This window comes from Nuphar pumila, chromosome 14 (genome assembly GCF_984573655.1).
Source record: "Nuphar pumila chromosome 14, dmNupPumi1.hap1.1, whole genome shotgun sequence".
Lineage (NCBI taxonomy): Eukaryota > Viridiplantae > Streptophyta > Magnoliopsida > Nymphaeales > Nymphaeaceae > Nuphar > Nuphar pumila.
Window position 1 is genome coordinate 83,558,992 of NC_143262.1, and position 21,021 is coordinate 83,580,012.

Genomic DNA, 21,021 nt, shown 5'->3' on the forward strand with positions numbered 1-21,021 from the left:
AAAAGCAATGATAAAAAGAAGACAAGAGGTGTAGATCGGTCAAAGAACCAACAAAAAAATAATGATTTTTAATCATCAGAAGGTGAATCTTATGGTAAGATTTTCCGATCCATGTATCGTTCTCGAGAGTAGGGTAGGCAACGAGCGTAGAGTGATGACTTTTCTCCACTAATGAAAGAAAATTGCAGCCAAAGGAATTTGTATAAATCTGTCATATGAATGGAGCTGCTGGACAACCATATTCCTTTATTAGGAAACGCTCCCTTAATAGCGTCATCCTTAGCATTTAAAAGTCTATTTATTTCTGAAATAACACTTGCTGTACAATTCAAATATTATATTGAACTACTAAACACAATAAAGATCTACCTGCCATTAGATACTCCTACAGAACTTATCAGTCCGCTATGAATCATACAGAAAACCTACGGATTCAGACAATCACAAGCAAAAGCAGAGGAATTCTTAACATTTCATTACTTTATTTGGCTTCCATTTCTTGTACCCTTGAATTGAGGAAATCATTAAGCTTAGACTACCGGTCCATGGCAAACATTGTCATAAATAAAGTCTGCACTTCTTTTATTGTATATTGCAGGAGAATGGTGTTTGACATTTTTTATATGATACATAACAGCCCATGGAAGAATAAAGCATTACATAGGTATAAAACTGAAAGGGGTAATTTGTCAAGAGAAATGCTTACCTTGTTGAATACCAGAGATAATCTGTAGAATCTTTGGTGGCATTTATGTGGTCCACAAGGCCATTCCTAACAAAATCAGCTGTCGCCCAAATTCCAGCGTTCTCTTCAAAAACTTCCCACTGCATTCTGCTTATGTTTTTTTCATGCAAAGGCATAGTTGGTACAAGTTCTGTTGGTATCATTTCTACAACGGAAGCTTGAGAAGTAACCTGCCAAAGAATTCATGCTAGAATATTGTAATACAAGGCCCTTCATGCACATACCAAGCAACCAAGATGGACTAAAATTATACTCAAGCATGCCTAGCTAATACGCTTGGATTACCTCATGTGCTTATCGTCCATCTTCCTAATTTCAGTTCTTGTGGTACATCACAGTGATTTCAATAGGAGCATTGGAATGCGTTGATTTTACTGGTGACACTCACTGTTCTTTGCATTATTGGTATTCTTTGGTAGTTAGGGACATTCTTGTCCACTTCTGGTCTTCCTCTTATTTAGAAGTAATCAGCATAATTACATATCTTGAGATAATGTTTTCCAGAAAGGTTATGGCAAAAGCTAGGGAATTTCTGAGGGATCATCTGATTGTCCTTTTCATCCATCATTTCTTTAAGATGTGGTTTTCTGGACGAGTGCTTGTATAGTTGCAGAATTAAGAACTGCATGTATAAGTGCATCTTCCACAGACTCCATAAAGGATAATTTAAAATGACAAATTAGTTCATTTGAATGATAAAGTTGGTTTTCACCTTAGCAGTATTGAAGACGACATTTCTGCAATCTGGTAGGATGCTGACAGACCATGCTGGTAGGTGATATGACATGTTTCGAAAAGTAATAACTTTATCACTTTGATCATCCATGTTAGCAATGAAAGCAGAACATTTCCCAGTTTCATCTTCATAAATATGAGCCTGCATCATATTAACTGTTGCAATTAAAATGAAAGAACAATAATCTACATTAAGAAAGGGAGTTAACCAAAACTATAAGGTAAATGAGCTATCACCATACTATAGAACATGCAAGCAGATAGCAATATATACTGGTTGGACATCACATTATTCCTAATCTCATCAGACAGTAAAATGCATTTCTAATTGTTATTGTAAAGTCCGCAAATTTTCTGGGTTTTTCGGAAATGATACGGGATTATTCCTGGTACTTTTAGAGAAACTCATCAACCGTGAATCAATTGATGAACTTTTGGATGATAAAAAGGTACAGAGCTTAATCAAACTTTTTATGGATCCAGATCTCGACAGAGGATCCACATGGATCGATATCCATGATTCTCGATTCCGTCGGCACATTTGACACTTGAGAGATTCACTGAATCTCTGAAGTTTATTATGTTCGGATCCAATATGGATCCGAGCGTATAACAAGGACTTGGATCCATTTAGTGGACCCGATACGGGTTCAGAGTATTGTAGAAAGAACGAAACTCTATGGAGTTCGAGAGCACTCGAAACCATTTAGTCATGAGTCTGGATCCAACCTCAAATCAACTTGGGTCCAAGGAGATCAATATTGATTTGAAGTCTATAATTCGATCCAGATATAGAGATCCATGCTCAAAACACGTGAAGACCTAAACTAATACATAGATATGTATGTTTAGATCCAAGATCCAAATGAGACAAATATGGGTCTCGCATAAAATATTTTGGGGTTCGAGTCCTTTTGAACCCAAACCTATTAAAAACGCAAGCACCAATACATGAGTTGGTATTGGGATCCAATCCAACTACAAACCATTTCTTAAAATTCTCTTTTAAGGTTTTTTTATTTGGATCTTTGTAAGATCCAAATCCAAAACACAACCTTTGTTATATATATATATACATATATATATATATATAGAGAGAGAGAGAAGAGTAAAGGATTGAGTTGGGTTCAATCGGACCCAACCCAATCCAAAACCGGACCCTTACCCAACCTTTTGGGTCAGATCCAGGTTGGATCCAACCATGGATGTCGACACCCTGTCGACATCCTCAAAACAGACCCCCACTCTTTTTGTTCCCTATTTAAACCCCTTACGGGGGGGGGGGCAGGTTTCTTTTTATTTTCAAAGCTTCCTCCCTCTCTGAACTCTCACACTCCCTCTCTCTGGTTTTTGTCCCCCTCACCCTCTCATTTCCCCCTGCTCACCTCCTAGCGAGCCTCGCCGGAGCATCCATGCCAATGAGCTCTCTCTCTTCCCTCTTCTTTGTTACCGGCAGAAGGGTTTTCAAAGCTCCCTCCCTCTCTCAGCTCTCACGCTCCCTCTCTCAAGTTTCTCTCTCCCTCACCCTCTCCTTTCCCCCTACTCACCTCCTAGTGAGCCTCGTCAGAGCATCCACGCCGGTGAGCTCTCTCTATTCCCTCTTCTCTGTTACTGGAAGGAGGGCGCCACCCCTCCTACCTCTCTCGTCTCTCTCTGTTACCGGCAGGAGAGCACTGCCCTCCTACCTCTCTCGCTTCTCTCTTTGTTACTGGTAGGAGAGCGTTGCCTCTCTCACCCGGGCAAGACTGCGCAACCTCTCCTGCCTCTCCCTCTGTTGTCGACAGAGAGGAAGGCGCCATCTCTCTCCTGCCCTCTCCCTCCCTTTTTGGTGTTTTCTGACGTGCGGGCTATAAGCTCCTCCGCCACGACCCCCTTTTCCTCTATTTTGGCCTCCCTACCATGCCACCAGGGGTGGACAGGGGCCCTTGGCTGGCTACGGTAGCCACTTCCTCTGGCAGTGGCCTAGCCGCCGGCCTTCTTCCCCTTCCTCTGCTCTTTTGGCTGGAAGGCAGGTGCCACCACGCTTGCCCCCTCTCCCCTTTCCCCATAGGCCAGCCTACCGCTCGATTCCCCCTATAGGAGGATTAAGCCCAGGTTTGGTCCTGTCTCGATTCAGGACCAAGCCTGGCTTGGCCTGACCACCAAGCCCTCCTCTCTCTGTTTGCACGAGCAACAACTGTTGTTGCTGCGTGCTTAGCTCTGTCAAACCGATTCCGGCTGGAATCGAGCTTAGCTCGATCATGTCTTATCACCCTTGGCCTGCTTGGTCAGGCGCAGCCGAGCTGAGCTCGGCCAGCACTGAGCCCAGCTCAGATCGCCATTAGCCCGAGTCTGGTTTAGTCAAGAGGTAGCCTCGAGATGCCTCTTACTTGGCTCAGCCAAGCTGAGTTCGACAAAGGCCGAATTCAGCTCGATCCACTTTTGTAGTGCCAAGCTCAGCTCGGTCAAACCGAGTCTGGCTCGGTCAAACCTAGTCCGGCTCAGTTCCTTACCAAACCAAACTGACTCTTTTTATGCTTCATTCTGCTCGGCCTGGCTTGCTAGCCAAGCCGGCTCGACTTCTTGTACAGAGCTCGGCTCGGTCCGATCACGCTCGAACTGGGTTCGGATTCGACCCCCGCGACAATATCGTCGCCTATTTCGCTAATATAAGATTTTAACCATGTTCTTTATACAACAATAAAATCCTTTTAGTGCACCACATCGATGCAACAGACGAGACATACTTACCAAGGCACGAGCTTTTAAGAACCTACACTCGAAATTGCCAGAGATTTGCACTATCTCCAAGGTAGGAGAAAGTTACATACAATGACGATGACAGAACATTTCTGATATATATGTATTATATTTACGTCAAATATATATATATGTATGCTTTTAATTGAAGAACGCAGTTTTGCATATTCTTGTCTCATTTAAATTACGTTATTTACTTTGTCATCACCTTGTTACGTGCACAAGCTCCTGCTTTACGCAATTTACTTAAGCCGATGTATGGTTTTATACACCATGCTCTGCTTTACACAATTTATTTAGCCCGATGTGCGGTTTCATACACTGGGCCCTGCTTACGTAATTTACTTAGCTCGATATGTGGTTTTATACACCGGGCCCTGCTCTACGTTATTTACTTTGTTGTCGTACTGTTATGTGCACAGGCTTATGCTTTAATATATATGGATCCTATATACATATATAATTATTCAAAATACGTAGTTTTGTGTACTCTTACTCTATTTCAATTACGTACACATTTATTTAGATTACGCTAGTATTTATTTAAAAACATAGATTTGTACATCCCTGCTTTAACTTAATTTCAAAAGAGTCTTCATGCGAGTTTTCAAGTTCGCATGCCCTGATGTCTTGTAAAATAAACAAATGTTTTATATTCGCACGTTCGTAATATTCAGTGTACACATGCGCCGCTTATCCTACGAACAAAATAAGGATCTCATGCTCGCATGCATCAAGGTTGTTGCTTCTATTCTTATCGGACAATTTCTAAGTGTTGGAGTGTTCTTCGAACCACCTTTCCAACCTGGTTCAAACTTTAACATAAGTTGAGATTGACATGACTCATGCATTCACAACTAAGATTTCTCTTCGAACCAATATAACGCAAAAGCTTCGACTATGCAAACTTTGGTCGTACTTAAGTCAGGTTCTTTCTTTCTGTATTCGAATATGCCCTCGGCCTAAGGCATGGGAAATCGTGATTTCCAGTGTTGTGATTGGTCTTCTTTCTAAGAAACCAATATCATTTAACCTTGTAGTACTATCGGACGTGCAATGCAAGATGCTCGAATTGGTTTAAAAAACCAGAACATATTGAATGGGTTGTTAGATAAAATAAGACCTGACACACCTATTCATCATTTGGTTCTGTCAAAAGAAAGCATAGGAGGCACAAACTAAGATGGACAAGTTGTTGACAATTATGCCCCTCGAGGGGCAATGGCTCAACGTCCTCGATCATTGGAGTTAGGGGACTAGACTACCAAATATTATCATAGATGGTAGATCCCATTGGCTTATGCAGAAGTTTGGATGCATCTCCCGTTTATTCCCGCCTCTATGAAACTCTCTCTTGGTCTCTAAAACCGTCCCCATTGGAGCAGACTCAGCTAGTCGTTCGAGTTATAATTTACATAAAATAATAAACCTCCGAACGGTCTTAGTTGTTTCTACATTTTTTCCTGTAAGTATCCACGGGTCGTTAATTATCGAAACAAGATTATGATGTTCACTCTGCTTCTCTTAAAACTGAATGTTATGAAATATGATAATGTATATGTTAGTCTTATTCTGATGTCTAATATCGATACACTTACCGGGCTTTCATAAGTCTAACATGTTTTATGAGATACAGGTGACGATTAGACTGATGCCGCAGGCGATGCACGATGATGCAATGATATCAAAAATTCACTTTCTTTATTATTCGCTCATGTACAAGGGCTTTTATAGTAACTCTTTTTATTTAAACCTTGTTTTGAATCTTCATGGGTTTGAATGAATGTATAGAAATGCGTACCCAAATCTAAGACATCTGGGAATTCAATTTGTTGGATAGAAATTTTGCTTGTAATCTGCCCAGGTTCACTGAGTTGTTCTTTTCAAACATTGTCTTCTGCTGAACTATCGTTCTCAACTCTGAAAAATGATTGATTGTTAAAATTTCATTTTTTTTTTAAATTTACAAGTTTGAGATTTTGGGGCATTACAATTATTTAGCTCAAGCATATTCATGAACAATAAAAATCCAAAGAGTAACCTTTTTCCAGCCATTCAGTGGTCTTAGGCAAGGAGACCCTCTAGCACCCCTTTTATTTTGGCAATGCAAGGGTTTTCTTGTCTCTTAGATGAAGCGGGGAAAAAGGGTTATTTAAAGGCATTAAGCTCCCAAGATTGCGAACTAGTCGCATCTCCTTTTTTCAGATGCTATCCTAATTTTTGGGGAGGCATCAGAGGAAAATTTCAGATCCTATGTAAAAAAAAATTCTAAACATTCCTATGGGCTAGTAAGAAGGAATGCACCTCTTGTAGTTTAGTGAGTTGGCAAACAGTTTCCTTGCCCATGGAATGCGGGGGTCTGGGTATTAGAGACCTCCAACGGGCTAATAAACATTCATCGTCAAATGTTGGTGGATCATACGCACGGAAGACATCATGGTTGCCAAGTGTCTCATAGAGAAACACAGTTTACATGGTTGGCCATGGCAATGGGCCCATGATTCAAAAAGGAAGAATAAACCAAGGTTTTGGAAAGGAATCTCCATAGCTTTACCGTTTTTATGGAGTTCACCAAGGTTCAGTTGGGGGATGGATGCTCTAGAAGATTTTGGTGGGATATTTGGGTAGAGGACCAGACATTGAGGAGCCATTTTCCGAACTTATTTCGTGTAGTGGCTGGCACTAATCGATCCGTGGCTACCATGTAGTCGGATATGAAAGGTTGGTTTTGACTTTCATAGATCGCCTCCAGTCGAGGCTTTATGTGAACATCAATCATTTCTCTATCTTTCTCCCAATCCTCCATTCAGAAATATGGAGGATACAATCTCTTGGCTGATTGCTTCCGATGGGAGATTCTCCGGTGAGGTCATGTTATCGAGCTTCATGTACACAGGGAAGGGGCCTTCCTATGCGGGGTACTACCTTCACATGGCGTATCTTGCAGGAGAATGTATTTTTTAAAATTAGAGGCTTTCATTTAGCAAGCCAACGTCGAATGTGCAGTTTGAAATGTTGAGACTTACGTAATATAAGTGTCTTACAATTCAAATACTACCCCCTTCTTATAAACATTCTTTTATACATTTCAATATTGTAAAGGGGTAGTTTAGTCTTGTGCTTTCTTTATTGTTTCTTTTTCTTTGTATCATTAAAAGGATCGACTCATGAAGTGGTAAAGACTATTGAATGAAATAGAGAACTTCTCCTCTTGTGTTCTTGTGAAAACGTTAAACAAGAAATTTGTTCATGGTATCAGAGGAGGACATCTGAGATTGGAAGGAGAGGATCAGGAGTTTCATTATGGGACTGCTGGCACTGTTCATGGGCAAGAATCTCGAGGTGCTGACGTCATCACGCCCAGGTAAATTTGCAGTCTGCCTGATTTGAGTTAGGGCTTTGGTAGTGGACGATTTTAGGAGTTCAAGGAAACAAAAATCGTGGTCATAGGATTTATATCTGATTTTCTATGATTTTTTTAATATTTTCTGAGTTTCATGGTGAACAGTGTCCAGATTCGTGTTTTTGGGTTATTCTGATCTCATGAGTGAAGTTGGGTTGCCCAAAAAGGGCCCATTCAGGTCTTTTTTATGGTAGAAGGTTGTTGGGTATACTTTTTGTGCCTTATTTCATGATTTGAAGGTGGTTTTGATGATTTTTGAGGTGTATGCGGCTGGCGGTAACTGTGAAAGAGGCTATTAAAGGCCATCGACCTTGGGAATGACTTGCTGGGATGCAAGTTTGGCCTGTTAAGCGTGTTAAATGTATATTTTGGATATTGTATGCATGAAAGCTGAAGGAAATCGACTGATTTAGGTTCTTGACCCACTACATTTTGAACATTGGTAGTGTGGTTGGTTGTTTGGGTGTGTATCCTTGTGTGTTGATTGTCAACTGGGCATGTTTGATGCACGATTGTGTGTTGGCTGCATGAAATCCAAAGCATACCCATTAGTTTTGGACTGATTACTTCATTGTCTCTTGAGTTTTGACAGTGCAATGGGGTAATCTATTTTAAGATCTACGTAAAAAGGATACATATTGATTGTGTATTGTAGTTTAGAGGTTGTGAGAGGTACGGAGAAAGAAGGAATTCAAATTGTCCCAGTGAAGTTGGATGAGACAAATTATGCTGATTGAGATGACTTTATGATAGCTGTAACAGAAGGGAAAGGACTTGGATGGCTGGAAGGTGAAACCCAAACCTACTAGCGTGGATTTTGACAAAGCATTGGAAGAATGAGTTATAAATAAGGCATGGATTTTGGGTTCAATAGAACAAAGAATAGCTATGAATCTCTCCAGCTTTTAGAAGGGCAAAGAAGCTTAGGCGTACCTCAAACATGTATACAAGCAAGAAAATTGAGCAAGGCATTATTAGCTCACTCAAGAATTAAGAAGTACGCGCCAAGAAAATAAGTCAATTGAAAAATTTTATTCGAATATGCAAAAAATTAGGATGCCCTTGCACTTATAGAAGGCCAAACAAAATGTGAAAAATATGCGAAGTGTGAGTCGTTTAGCTTATGTCAAACTTGTCTGGAACTTCTTGACTAGCACAGGAAAACATATAGGTTTATTGAGTTTCTTAGGAAGCTCAAACTAGAGTTTGATGGAACAAGGAGTATCATTTTGCATCGTTCTCGCTTATCTTCTGTCACTAGGGTCATAGCAGAGTTTATTGCAGAAGAGACCAAGATGAGGTCTCTTGGAATCTATTCATCCGATGACAATATCATGACTGTTTCTCGACAACTAGGTGACAGAGGTGGTAGAAGAGCTGTGAGAAGAGGCAATTTGAGTTTTAAAGGGAGAGGTGACCTGATATCTATTCAATGTCACTGGTATAAGAATTTTAGTCATATGAAAAAATTATTGTCCAATTCTTAAGAAAAAGAAAAGTGGAGCCTATGCAACATCTTCTGATGATGAGGGTATAAAGCCCAAGAATGATCACTCTGACACTCAATTTGTTAGTCTTTCAGTTGCAAAAACTTTAGAATCGTTAGGTGGTGATCAACTTCAATTATTGAAAAATGTGCAATAATAGATTCAACAATTACAATTTCTTGCCCAATTAGTTGTAGCCCTTTCCTCTCCTACTCCTGCCTCTTCCTCTAGTATTGCTTTCTCTAGTATCTTAGGTTGTTCATCTGGTTGCTTAATAGACTCAGGGGGCTTCATATTATATGATATCACATGAGCCTATTCTAACCAACTGTCGGCCTTGCAGTGACATTTTTCACACTACATATGGTTCTTCTATGTCTGTCTCAAAAGTAAGTTCTGTTACTTTTGTTTTTTATCTTAGTAGTAAGATTAATTTTTCTCAAGTATATCATGTTTCATTCCTTGTTATGAATCTTATTTTTATTGGTCAAATTATAAAGGATAATTGTAATGTTACCTTCTCTCTTTTTGGTTGTGTGGTGCATGATCAATTGTCAGGAAAGAATAACGAGATTGGTCATAGAAGGGAGCAGAAAAAGCCTGGGATCAGATTTGGAGCTTCTATCATACATGAGTCTGTTTTGTGGCACTAGAGATGGGGTCATATTTCCAGTTCTAGGTTGCAAATGTTGGTGTCTTCTAAAGTTTTTGTGAGCCTAAATTAGTTGTGTCAAGTGCATTCTAATGTATAGGGTTCTTTGCCTGTTTTGTCAAAAGGAGGATCATCACATTTTTTTACCTTCATAGATGATTACACAAGATTTACCTGATTATATTTTATGAGAGATATAAGTGAACTTTTTGAAATCTTTAAGAACTTTTGTGTTATGATTGAAAATCAGTTTACTACTAAGATTAAGACACTTCAAACTGATTCTAGTGGTAAATATGTCAGTGGTGCATTTGAAAGTAAGAAAAATGTGTAGTTCATCAACGATCTTGTTCCTACACTCATGAGCAAAATGAAGTGGTTGAAAGAAAGAATAGACATATTCTAGAAACAATAAAAGCTCTTCTTTTTGGGGGTGAAGTGCCCAAAGTGTTTTGGGAAGATATAGTTCAACCAAGTATCTATCAGATAAATCGTATGCTCTCAAGTGTGCTTAAGGGTATATCCCTCTTTCAAAAATTGTATAGAAAAACTTCAAATTATGATATGATGAGAGTATTTGGATGTATATGTTTTGTTATGTTACCTGATAGATATAGAGATAAGTTGTATCTTAAAACTGTTAAGTGTTGCTTTCTTGGTTTTACTAATGATCAAAAGGGTTACAAGTGTTATGATCCTTTTGGAAAGAAGGTGTGGATATCTTGACATGTCTTTCATAAGAATATGTTATATTTCAGCTAACATGGAGAAAAGACAAGAAATGAGACTGATTTGTCCTTCTTGGTTCCTTTTGACGAAAAGGAAGATGAATGAAACAATGGAGATTCAAGGGGAGCAGGTTTAGCCTGGAGAGAGTCGGTTTGGACAAACCTATTCAAGAAAACATGAAAATGTGGTTGAAATTTCTTTCCTAGATCAAGGGGAGGAACAACCAGAGATAAGAGAAGAGGCCAATTCTGATCCTATTCCTTTGACACCTGGATTCGGCCACCAAAATTTAGAGTCTTCATCTTTCTTTCTTAATCTTCATCAGGTATGTAGAAGTTCTAGAACTTCGATTCTTCCTTCTCGTTTTGTATCCTATGAGTCTTTTCTCTCTCAATATCATGCATTTTTAACATTAATTCATTCTTATATTGAGCTTGAGTCTTATGTAGAGGCAGCAGGAAAAGAAGAGTGGCAAAGAGTTATAGCTGAAGAAATAAGTGCACTTGAGAGGATGCAGACATAGAAATTGGTAAAACCTCCACCAAGGAAGAATATTGTTGAGGGCAAGTGGGTTTATAAAATAAATATCAACGCTGATGAGTCAGTTGAGAGATATAAGGCAAGATTAGTAGCTAAGTGCTATAGTCAGTGGTTTGGAATTGATTTTGCTAAAACTTTAGATCTTATAACTCACATGACAACTATTCGTACATTGCTTATTGTGGCTACAGTACATCAGTGAAATCTGTGGCAATTAGATGTCAAAAATGCTTTCTTGAATGGAGGCTTGGAAGAGAAAGTTTATATGGAACTACCATAGGGATATTCAGATCCAGAAGGTAGGGTTTGTAGACTTCGCAGAGTTTTATATGGACTCAAACAGGCACCACGAGCTTGGTTTGAAATGTTTAATTCAGCAATGAAATCACTTGATTTTGAGCAGAGTTATCATGACCCTGCCCCGTTTGTGTCTTTCTCTATGCTCAAAAAATGCATATTACTTCTTTTTGTAAATGATATGATACTCACGGGAGATGACAACGAAAGAGTTAAGGAGACCAAGAAAAAGTTGGGCAGTATGTTTGAGATGAAAGACTTGGGGAGATAGCTGACTCAAAAAGAGTCAATTCTCCCATGGAAGCAAATTTAAAGATGAGAGTCCCAGATGGTGTTGAGTTAGAAGATCTTGTACTATACAGACAATTAGTTGGAAGTCTCGTATACTTGACAATATCCAGGCTAGATATCACTTATGCAGTTTATACAGTCAGTCAATTTATGAGTGCTCTCAGGACAATTCACTTAGTTGTTGTACTCAGGATCATCGGGTATGTGAGAGACTCAATGCACTATGGTATGTTCTTCTCATCCTCATTTGACAAAGTGTTAAGAGCCTTTTGTGATGCTGATTTTGGAGGCTCTACTCGGGATAGGCTCTCCACTATTAGGTTCTATATTTTTCTTGGAAGCTCCTTGATTTCATGAAAAAGCAAGAAACAACAAAGGGTTGTTTTATCCACAACAGAAGTAGAATTCAGATCTATGACTCAAGTCACTACCAGATTATTTGGACACGATGGTTATTGGATGAGTTGGGAATCTCCAATGTGGACAAGGCAAAGAATCCAGAATTTCATGAGCGAACCAAACACATTAAAATGGATTGTCATTATACAAGGAGGGTTTATGAAGATGAAATTATTGTTTTGGAGCATATGAGCTCAAAGAATCAGATTGCAGATGTATTTACGAAGAGTCTTTCTCCTTCGCATTTCAATTCATTCATTTTCAAAGTCGGAATGATTCTGTTATATCATCCCAAGTTTGAAGTGGAGTGTTGAGACTTATGTAATATAAGTGTCTTACATTTCTTATACTACCCCTTATAAACATTCTTTTGTAGATTTCAATATTGGAAGGGGGTAGTTTAGTCTTATGTTTTCTTTATTGTTTCCTTTTATTCGTATCATTGAGAGGATTGACCCATATAAGAAAGGTGGGACTCTCATTTTAAAGACTATTGAATGAAATAGAGAACTTATCCTCTTGTGTGTTTTTGTGAAAACCTTAAACAAGAAATCTCTTCATGGAAGAGATGACTGCCCATCTTTTTAGTGATTGCAGTTTTTTCAGCAACCTAAACCACTATGTATGTGGTGTACGGAACCAACAGCTGGACACCAATTTCACCTTCAGGGATCTACTTTTGGTGAATGATCTGAAAAGGAAAGGTTCCCAATGGATCTTCGTGAGGCAGTGTTGGTTTCTAATTGCTTGGAGAACCGTTTGGCTTGAACGGAATGATAAAACATTCAGGGAAAAACTCAAGAGTAGGGGCATCATTCTGGACTCAATACAGTGGGAGCTTCGGCACAGATGCAGATTAAAATGGCCAGACTCGGATCTTGGATGGATTGACCTCCCAAGATTTGGAGGATTATGATCGTGATGTTGTTTCAGATTCTGTAATTTTCTGCATTCTACTTGACATTAGGGTGACATCTCGTCCTCTACAAATGTAATGTTATAATCTGTTTTAATGATAATGATACTACTGTTTACTCTAAAAAAAAATCTTTTACAGATAAAATTACTCAGTAAAGTAGAATCAAATGATTCACAGACAACAAGATTGATATAGAATCTACTAGCGGAGAAGGAAACAAAATCTGTAATTAATGTGTTGTCATCCAGTGACATCTTAAAGACATAAAATGGACCTATCTATTAATAGGAAGAAAAAGTGAAGATGGGAGAAAGTGGCTTCTTAAAATTTCTTGACAGCAGGGAGATCAACACAATTACATAGAGACACTCTCTAGCATCATTAGTGTAATGAAAATTCAATGAAATTGTCTACCTTGTGGTTGATCTATGCCTTTTTTTTCCTTTTTTAATTTGCAATATCACTTGTTATGAGTTTTAGGATTTTTTTTCTCCATTCTTGTCTTCTTTTTTCCTTGAATATTTTCTACAGCACTTCTCCTCCTTTGATTACCATGATTCCATATCAAGTGTTTCTTTCATTTTCTTTTTTCTTTTCCCCTTTATTTTAGACCAGCATAAAACCAAATACACTTGATGGAGAAATTGATGGAGATGTAAATCATAGGATAAAGGTTTGGTGGATGAAATGGAAAAGTGCAACTGGAGTATTGTGCGATCGTAGAATGCCATTGCGGTTGAAGGGAAAGTTTTATAGGACGACTATTAGACCCGCTTTACTATATGGTACGGAATGTTGGGCTGCCAAGAGACATCATATTCAAAAAATGAGTGTAGCTGAGATGCGAATGCTTAGATGGATGTGTGGAAATACAATAAAAGATAAGATTCGGAACGAGGAGATACGTAAGAAGGTAGGTGTTGCACCCATTGAAAATAAGATGCGAGAGAATCGTTTACGGTGGTTTGGACATATTCGGCGAAGGCCTAATGATGCTCCAGTTAGAAGGTTGGAGAAATGGGAAAATATATTAGTTAAAAGAGGTCGGGGTAGGCCTAGGAAGACTTGGATGGAGATGATAGGAAAGGATATGAATGCTTTGAACCTCACCGAGGACATGGCATTGGATATAAATGATTGGAGGAAAAGGATTCATGTGGAAGACCCAAAATGAATTTCTTTTTTGGTTCATATCGCTGACCCCAATTGTTTTGGGATGAAGGCGTAGTTGTTGTTGTTGTTGTATAAAACCAAATACACTGATATGAACATATCAAGCTTCAACCAGGATGAAGCCTAGTCAAATTGCAGCGCATTTACTAGGCGACGGACTATCAGGCCTAAGGTGGCTCAAGTTTCAGTATATTCGAATATATCCAACCAAGGCCCCTCTTCGTATTTAACAGACAGATAATAGACACTCTATTTTGTGCAGATACAATGGTGCCACCAAAACAGAAATGATTGCATTGCATATAACTTATGTTGTTCAACCCTATAATGGCTCATGTTATTTGGGAATCACGGAGTGCACCAGGCCACCTATGTCGGGACATTTCAAGGGGTCAAGCCTCACGAGCCTAAGGATTGAGGGTCCAGCACATTTAGTGCATGACATTCTTGAATGAGCCCAGGACCAGTAGATCCTTTAAAAGAATCTGGCACAATAACCACAACACATATTCCTCCAAACACCGTAAAATAACAAGTTCATGCATCGAAAACAATAAACCTCACCTCCTGTAAAGGCCCTAATGAAATATTAGTTGGCACGCCATTGAGCAATGCAGGCTCACATAACTTTATTGCCTTATGCAGATCCTTTAAGTGCCCCCATTTCGGCTGCCTTGATAGGCCTGTGCAAATTTTTAACTTTAGAAAGAAAAAAGAATGTGTAATATGTGATAAATAGAAAAGGTTTGATGTCCTTAATATTAAGCATGTCATATCAGTTGATACTTGATAAACACTTGCATAAGGTGGGCATGTTATCAGATTTTCCGTACCATATTCATCAATTGGAGCATCATAGTCATAACTTGTGGTGATGAATGGTCCCCCGGAAGTGCGACCAAAATTTGTTCCACCATGATACTGAAACCAAATCACAGTGTGCAATTGGCATAAATGTAAGCAGCAAAAACTGAAGTTAACCTTGGAGATATGATGAGGAATGCAAGACTACTACAAGAAAATTAAAATTAGTTGTACAGTTCACTTGTACTACCATGTAATAATTTTGAAGGGCTCCTCCCTTCTGGAAAAAACGAGCAACAGCATATGCGACATCTTCAGGTGGTCTATGAGGGTCTCGAGACCCAAATGTCTTAAACCTGAGATAATACATGGAAAGAAATCACTCGAGTAGCATAGTCCACAGAAGTTTATGCATATGTTTCAACCTCCCCGGAAGCAGGTAGCACCTTTTTACAAGATCAAAACAGAGCAATATATTCTGGAAAATATACTATGAAGTTTCTACTGATGGGCAACACTACAAGTCCCAACAAACTTAATCAGATGCATATACATACACATAGAAAGATTCTCAAAGCCAAAAGTTGTGGGTACTCTTTCTCCTTTAACATACAAATGTTTTGATTTACAAAAACAAGGGAACCACATGTTATAAAGGGCCTAAGAGTGAAATGGTCAAGGGAACATGTTTTCCAGTTCTAGAAAAAGATTAAGTAATCAGGCTCACCATCTTTTCCTCGGTTTGCAAGTATATAGTGCAATAAATTAAGGCCTGTTTTATTGTTTTAACATTTTAAAAATTATATTCACAAGTGACATACCAATTGTTTCTCATCATTAACATAAGAGCCGTCATTGCAGAAATATGAGAACTGGAATAATTCCTTTTTTTTTTAATAACAAGAACTAGTAAGAATCTAGATAATTAGTGATGGACCTCGACCTAACAAGTGAGAAGTTGGTCACAGATTGACATAACAGGACATAGGTGACCTGGTGCCTGTTTTGAATGAAGTGGCTGTTAAAATGTAATATATATATATATATATATATATATATATATATATATATATATATATATATATATAATAATAGTAATATTATATTTTATTTTTTCTTTTAATTTGTTTTGTACAATAAATATTATCTAGTTCGTATTGAACTAGATAATAACTAGTTTGGTTAAGTTCCACTTGGAACTTAACCAAAAAGCTAGTCGTTGGAACTAGTCCAACGGCGAGATTTCTAGCCGTTGGACTAGTCCAACGACTAGAAGGGAGAGCTCCTTATGAGCTCTCCCAATAGCTCTTGTATAAATAAGGGTACAGCCCCTTTTGTAAACTCACTTCTTGTAATGCTTTTCAAGCATCTTTTTACATAAATAAAAATTATTTATTTGTGTATTGTTCCTATTTTACCCTTTTTAAGGGCTTTGCTTAAAGTGTATTTTAGACACTTCTTTTGAGTGTTCCAAGGGCGTTCGTGGAAGACCACCATTTCGTTACATGGTATCGGAGCAACGGGAATATCAGATCTTGGAGAAAAGCTGCCTCAATTTTCGTGCTCTTTGCAAAAGTATTTCGCCACTTGAAGAGAAGTGTTTTATCACTTCATTGGAAGAGCTTCTACATCTTGTATCTCTATCTTTTTCATTCTTTTATTGTTCTTCTCTTTTATCCCTATTCTTTCTCTCCCTTTGTAATCGATGGATGACAATGATAAAGTCACCATCATTCCCATGAAATTAAGTGATACGAACTATGTAACATGGGCTTCAATCATTGGGGGATTGTGGATGGTTCCGATTCAGAACATAAACTATCTCTTACCAAAAAAGAGGGAGATAACAAGGTTCCTTCTATTGGAAGAGGAAAAAATCAAGGCCCTAGCCTCTTATGAGAAAAAATGGAAAAAGTGGAGAATGACTCATACAAAAATAATGTCATGGCTTATCAATAGCGTTGACATTAAAAAGTGCTCAAGTCTTGCCAAGTTTGATCATGCCGATAAAGCATAGGAATACCTTAAAAATATGTATTCCCTTAAAAATATTGCACATGTGTGTAACCTCCAAGAAAGAGTTCGAATAATGACCCAAGGAGATAAAACGATTCGTGAATACTACAATGGGTTGTCGGAACTTTGAGAGAAACTTTTTCTCTTAGAACCAAAGTGGCATTGTGCCGAAGACATCGAGCTTCGCCAAAAGCAACTCGATGCTGAACACTTTTACCAGTTTATAACTGGATTAAGGCCGGAATTTAAAACTACCAAATTGGCCCTTCTTCACCGGGGAAAAATTTCTTCCATTGTTGAAACTATTGAAGAATTAACAATGGAGGAAAATCGTCTCCGGAAATGTTACTCTAAAGCTAATGATGATTCCATCCTAGCTGTATCTAGGCCTGGGAATCATACTCACACCTACAGGCCACCTCATTTTGGGAGGCAAAATGGCGAGTTTGATAAAAGAAAAGTGATTTGTCATCACTGTCATGAACCGAGGCACTATAGGCCTCAATGTCCAAAATTAAAGAAAAGAGATGAAAAGAAGGTTGCATCAGTTGAAGAATCAAAAGACCAAGATCCACCAATTTCTATGGCTCAACTTATGGAAATTCTTCAGCCTCTTCTTCAAAGGGCCTCTTCTTCAAAGAAAATTGATTTGTCATCACTGTCATGAACCAGGGCACTATAGGCCTCAATGTCCAAAATTAAAGAAAAAAGATGAAAAGAAGGTTGCATCAGTTGAAGAATCAAAAGACCAAGATGCACCTATTTCTATGGCTCAACTTATGGAGATTCTTCAGCCTCTTCTTCAAAAGGCCTCTTCTTCCGTTGAAGCCTCAACTGGAGCGGCAATTGCATCTGTTTTCGGTCCAGGTAACTTTCCTTGGCTTTTAGATTTTGGTGCCTCATTTCATATGACCCTACATTATAAATGCTTATCCGAATATCTTAGAATTAACTCAAGTATTTCAAAAGTCTTTACAACAGATGGAAGATCTCTTGAAATAAAGGAAATTGGGTGTTTTGAAAAAACCAAAACTTTTTGTGTTCCAGAAGTTAGATATATCCCAAAACTTAATTTGAATCTCTTATCTGTTTCTCAAATTTCTGATTATGGATGTAATATATCCTTCTCTTCTGATGGTTACTGAATACAAGATCGCCAGTCAGAGAAGCTGATTGGGGAAGCCATAGAGAATGAGGACTATATTACATGGACTTTTTTGAACTACCCAAGAATGTTTTTTGTTTAAATGTTCAGAAATTGGAAACAGACTTATGACACAAAAGACTTGGCCATCCTCATATGTCTAAAATCCAATATTTTTCAAGTTTGGGAAAGTTTTGTAAATCTGAAAATTTGGCTTGTAAAGACTGCATTCTTAGAAAAATGAAAAGATTACCTTTCTCTAGTAGAACTTTTGTCTCTTCAAAACCTCTTGAGTTAATACATTTGGATGTTTGGGGACCCGCACCAGTGATTTCTAAAGGTGGTTTTGCATATTATGTCATTTTTATAGATGATTTTACTAGACATACTTGGATTTATTTTCTTAAACATAAATCCGAAGTTTTTACTCACTTTCAAATATTTCATAAAATGGTCACAAACAAATTTCAAAGTAATGTCTCCATTTTTCGCACTGATTCAGGGAGAGAATTTATGTCTAGAGAGTTTAAAAAATATCTTAATTCATATGACATTATTCATCAACGATCTTGCTCAAATACCCCGCAACAGAATGGTCTTGCAGAACGCAAACATCGTCACATTATAGAGACCACTTGGACTTTGCTAATAGCAAGCCAAGTGCCAAAAGGGTATTAGGCTGGAGCAGCTTTAACTGCTACTTATCTCATAAATCGAATGCCATCTTCTTTAGAAAACATATATCTGATTGAAAAAGTTTATATCTTAGCTTCAGACTACTCCAGACTAAGAGTATTTGGTTGCAAATATTTTGTATTTACAGACAAAACGATAAATTCTCTCCTCGTGCTATTCCATGTGCCTTTTTAGGATATGCCGAAAACCAAAAAGGGTACATATGTTATGATGTTCAAAATAATAAGTTATATATGTCAAGGAATGTGACCTTCTTTGAAAAAGATTTTTTTTTAAAGTGAAAAACCCAAGGATATTACTGAATATTCCTTTTTAATTGACTTAACTTCCAAATCCGATGAAGAGGATTTTGAATGTATTTTTGACAATGATCAAAGCCCTACTAGCTATGAACATGATATTAAAGATCAAACTAGTAGGGATGTTAGTCTTCAGTATTCAAGATGAAGAATTGGAGAGCAACACCCTACCCTTTTTAAGGGCTTTGCTTAAAGTGTCTTTTAGACACTGCTTTTGAGTGTTCCAAGGGCGTTCGTGGAAGACCACCATTTCATTACAGTGGCTACCTGCACTACAATGTGATTCACATGGTTAACATACATCTGGATTCATACTGTGCTTAGTACCAGAATACCCACTGATTGGCCTGAAATGTAACCATCCCACCTGTTAAGTTGTACATATAAGTATATTATATATTTAGCTATATATACTTATATATATGTGTGTATGTATATATATACATATAAATGTGTATATATATTTTATATTGTGTATATTGTTGTATTAAGTAATACCCGTTAGGGGCGTGGTCATTTCAGTCTTTGTAATAGGTTGTGCCCATTAGGGGCACATTAGTCCTTTTTATTTTATTTTTATTTTTTGTCTTTTTTGGGTTTAATAGGGAGTATTTAGACCAAATAGAGCATTGGGAGCTCCCAACGGCTCTATTTAGAGCTGTTGGGATGAAAACTCTATTGAATACTCCCTCTTGCCTATATAAAGGGGATCTCTCCCCTCTCTTGTTTAATGCTTTCCCAAGTATTTTGATCCTAATAAAATCCTATATTTTTTACTTGTGTTCTTGGCCCCTAAGTGGCTTATGTGCTTTTGTTTTTGTATTGATCCATAAGAGGCCCTTGTTGTGTATGTTCTTGTGCTCTTGTAAGCCCATAAGAGGAACCCACTTGTATTATTTTTCCTTTTTCATTACATGGTATTAAAGCCTTGTTGCTCTTGAATTGTAACTTGTACCTGAAGATCAAGAGGTGGATCGTGAGATTGGGAGAGCGTTGGTTTGTTGGTTTGGGAAGCGTGCCATCAAATTTTTTAACTTTTTTTTGCCATCTTCTCCTCTCTCTCTTTCCTCTTCTATTCTCTTTGCTTCCATGGCCGACAAAGAAGTTGTAACCATTGTTCTCATCAAATTTGATAGGACCAACTACAACACGTGAGTCACCGCGGTAAAATGAATTCTAATAGGGAAAGAGTTGTGGCACTTAGTTGATGACTATACTCTGAAACCTCAACCTCTTCTTACCAAGGTTAGGAGCAAAATGGTGAATCTAAAGAGGAAACCCTAAAAGGAAAATGAGAGAGAAAATGCTCTCTTAGACTACAAAAAAACCTATAAGGCATAGGAAGTAGGTCATACAAAAGTGCTCTCCCTCTTTATGGGGAGCATGTGTGAAGAACCGTGTGAAAATATTCTAGAGTTTGAGAGAGTAGATGAGGCATGGACCTTCATTAAACAAACATATACCCAAAAAGATGTAGCTCATAAATGAGAGTTGCATGATAAGATTTACAATTGTAAACAAGGTGACAAAAATGTTAGAGAATACTATGGAACTCTCAAAAAGCTTTGGGACCAAATGGTCAAATTGGAGTCTATTTGGGACACACCCAATGATGCTCATCTGAAGAAAAAACAAATCCTATAAGAGCAATTTTTTTAATTTATGAAGGGACTTAGACCTGAGTTTGAGCAAGTACGGGTCACTATCACTCATAGTAATAAAGATGAGCTTCCACCCCTACATGAAGTTTTGGCCGAAGTATGTATGAAAGAAACATGATTGAAGACCATGTTTAAGCCTAAAGAACCCAAAGACAACGTGTTGGCCATTTCAAGATCCGGTGCCAACACTAATGCATATAGGTCTCCTCACTTCAACAAACCCAATTACGGGAGGCAACATAATGATAATAGGAGGAACAAGATTATAGGTCATAATTGTGGGGATCTGGGG

The 21,021-nt window shown here is 38.1% G+C and overlaps 1 protein-coding gene across 1 annotated transcript in view; it reads right to left on the reverse strand.

Annotated features, from left to right (window-relative positions):
* The window catches only part of LOC149817156 (beta-galactosidase 10-like), a 51,590-nt gene that overhangs the window by 14,175 nt on the left and 16,394 nt on the right, over nt 1–21,021 (reverse strand). Inside the window, exons 8-12 of the mRNA XM_089988099.1 lie at nt 15,164–15,269; nt 14,943–15,030; nt 14,674–14,792; nt 1,458–1,622; nt 707–915 (exon numbers count right to left, since the gene is read on the reverse strand). Coding sequence (XP_089844225.1) covers nt 707–915; nt 1,458–1,622; nt 14,674–14,792; nt 14,943–15,030; nt 15,164–15,269 — 687 coding nt within the window. The remainder of the gene's footprint in view (nt 1–706; nt 916–1,457; nt 1,623–14,673; nt 14,793–14,942; nt 15,031–15,163; nt 15,270–21,021) is intronic.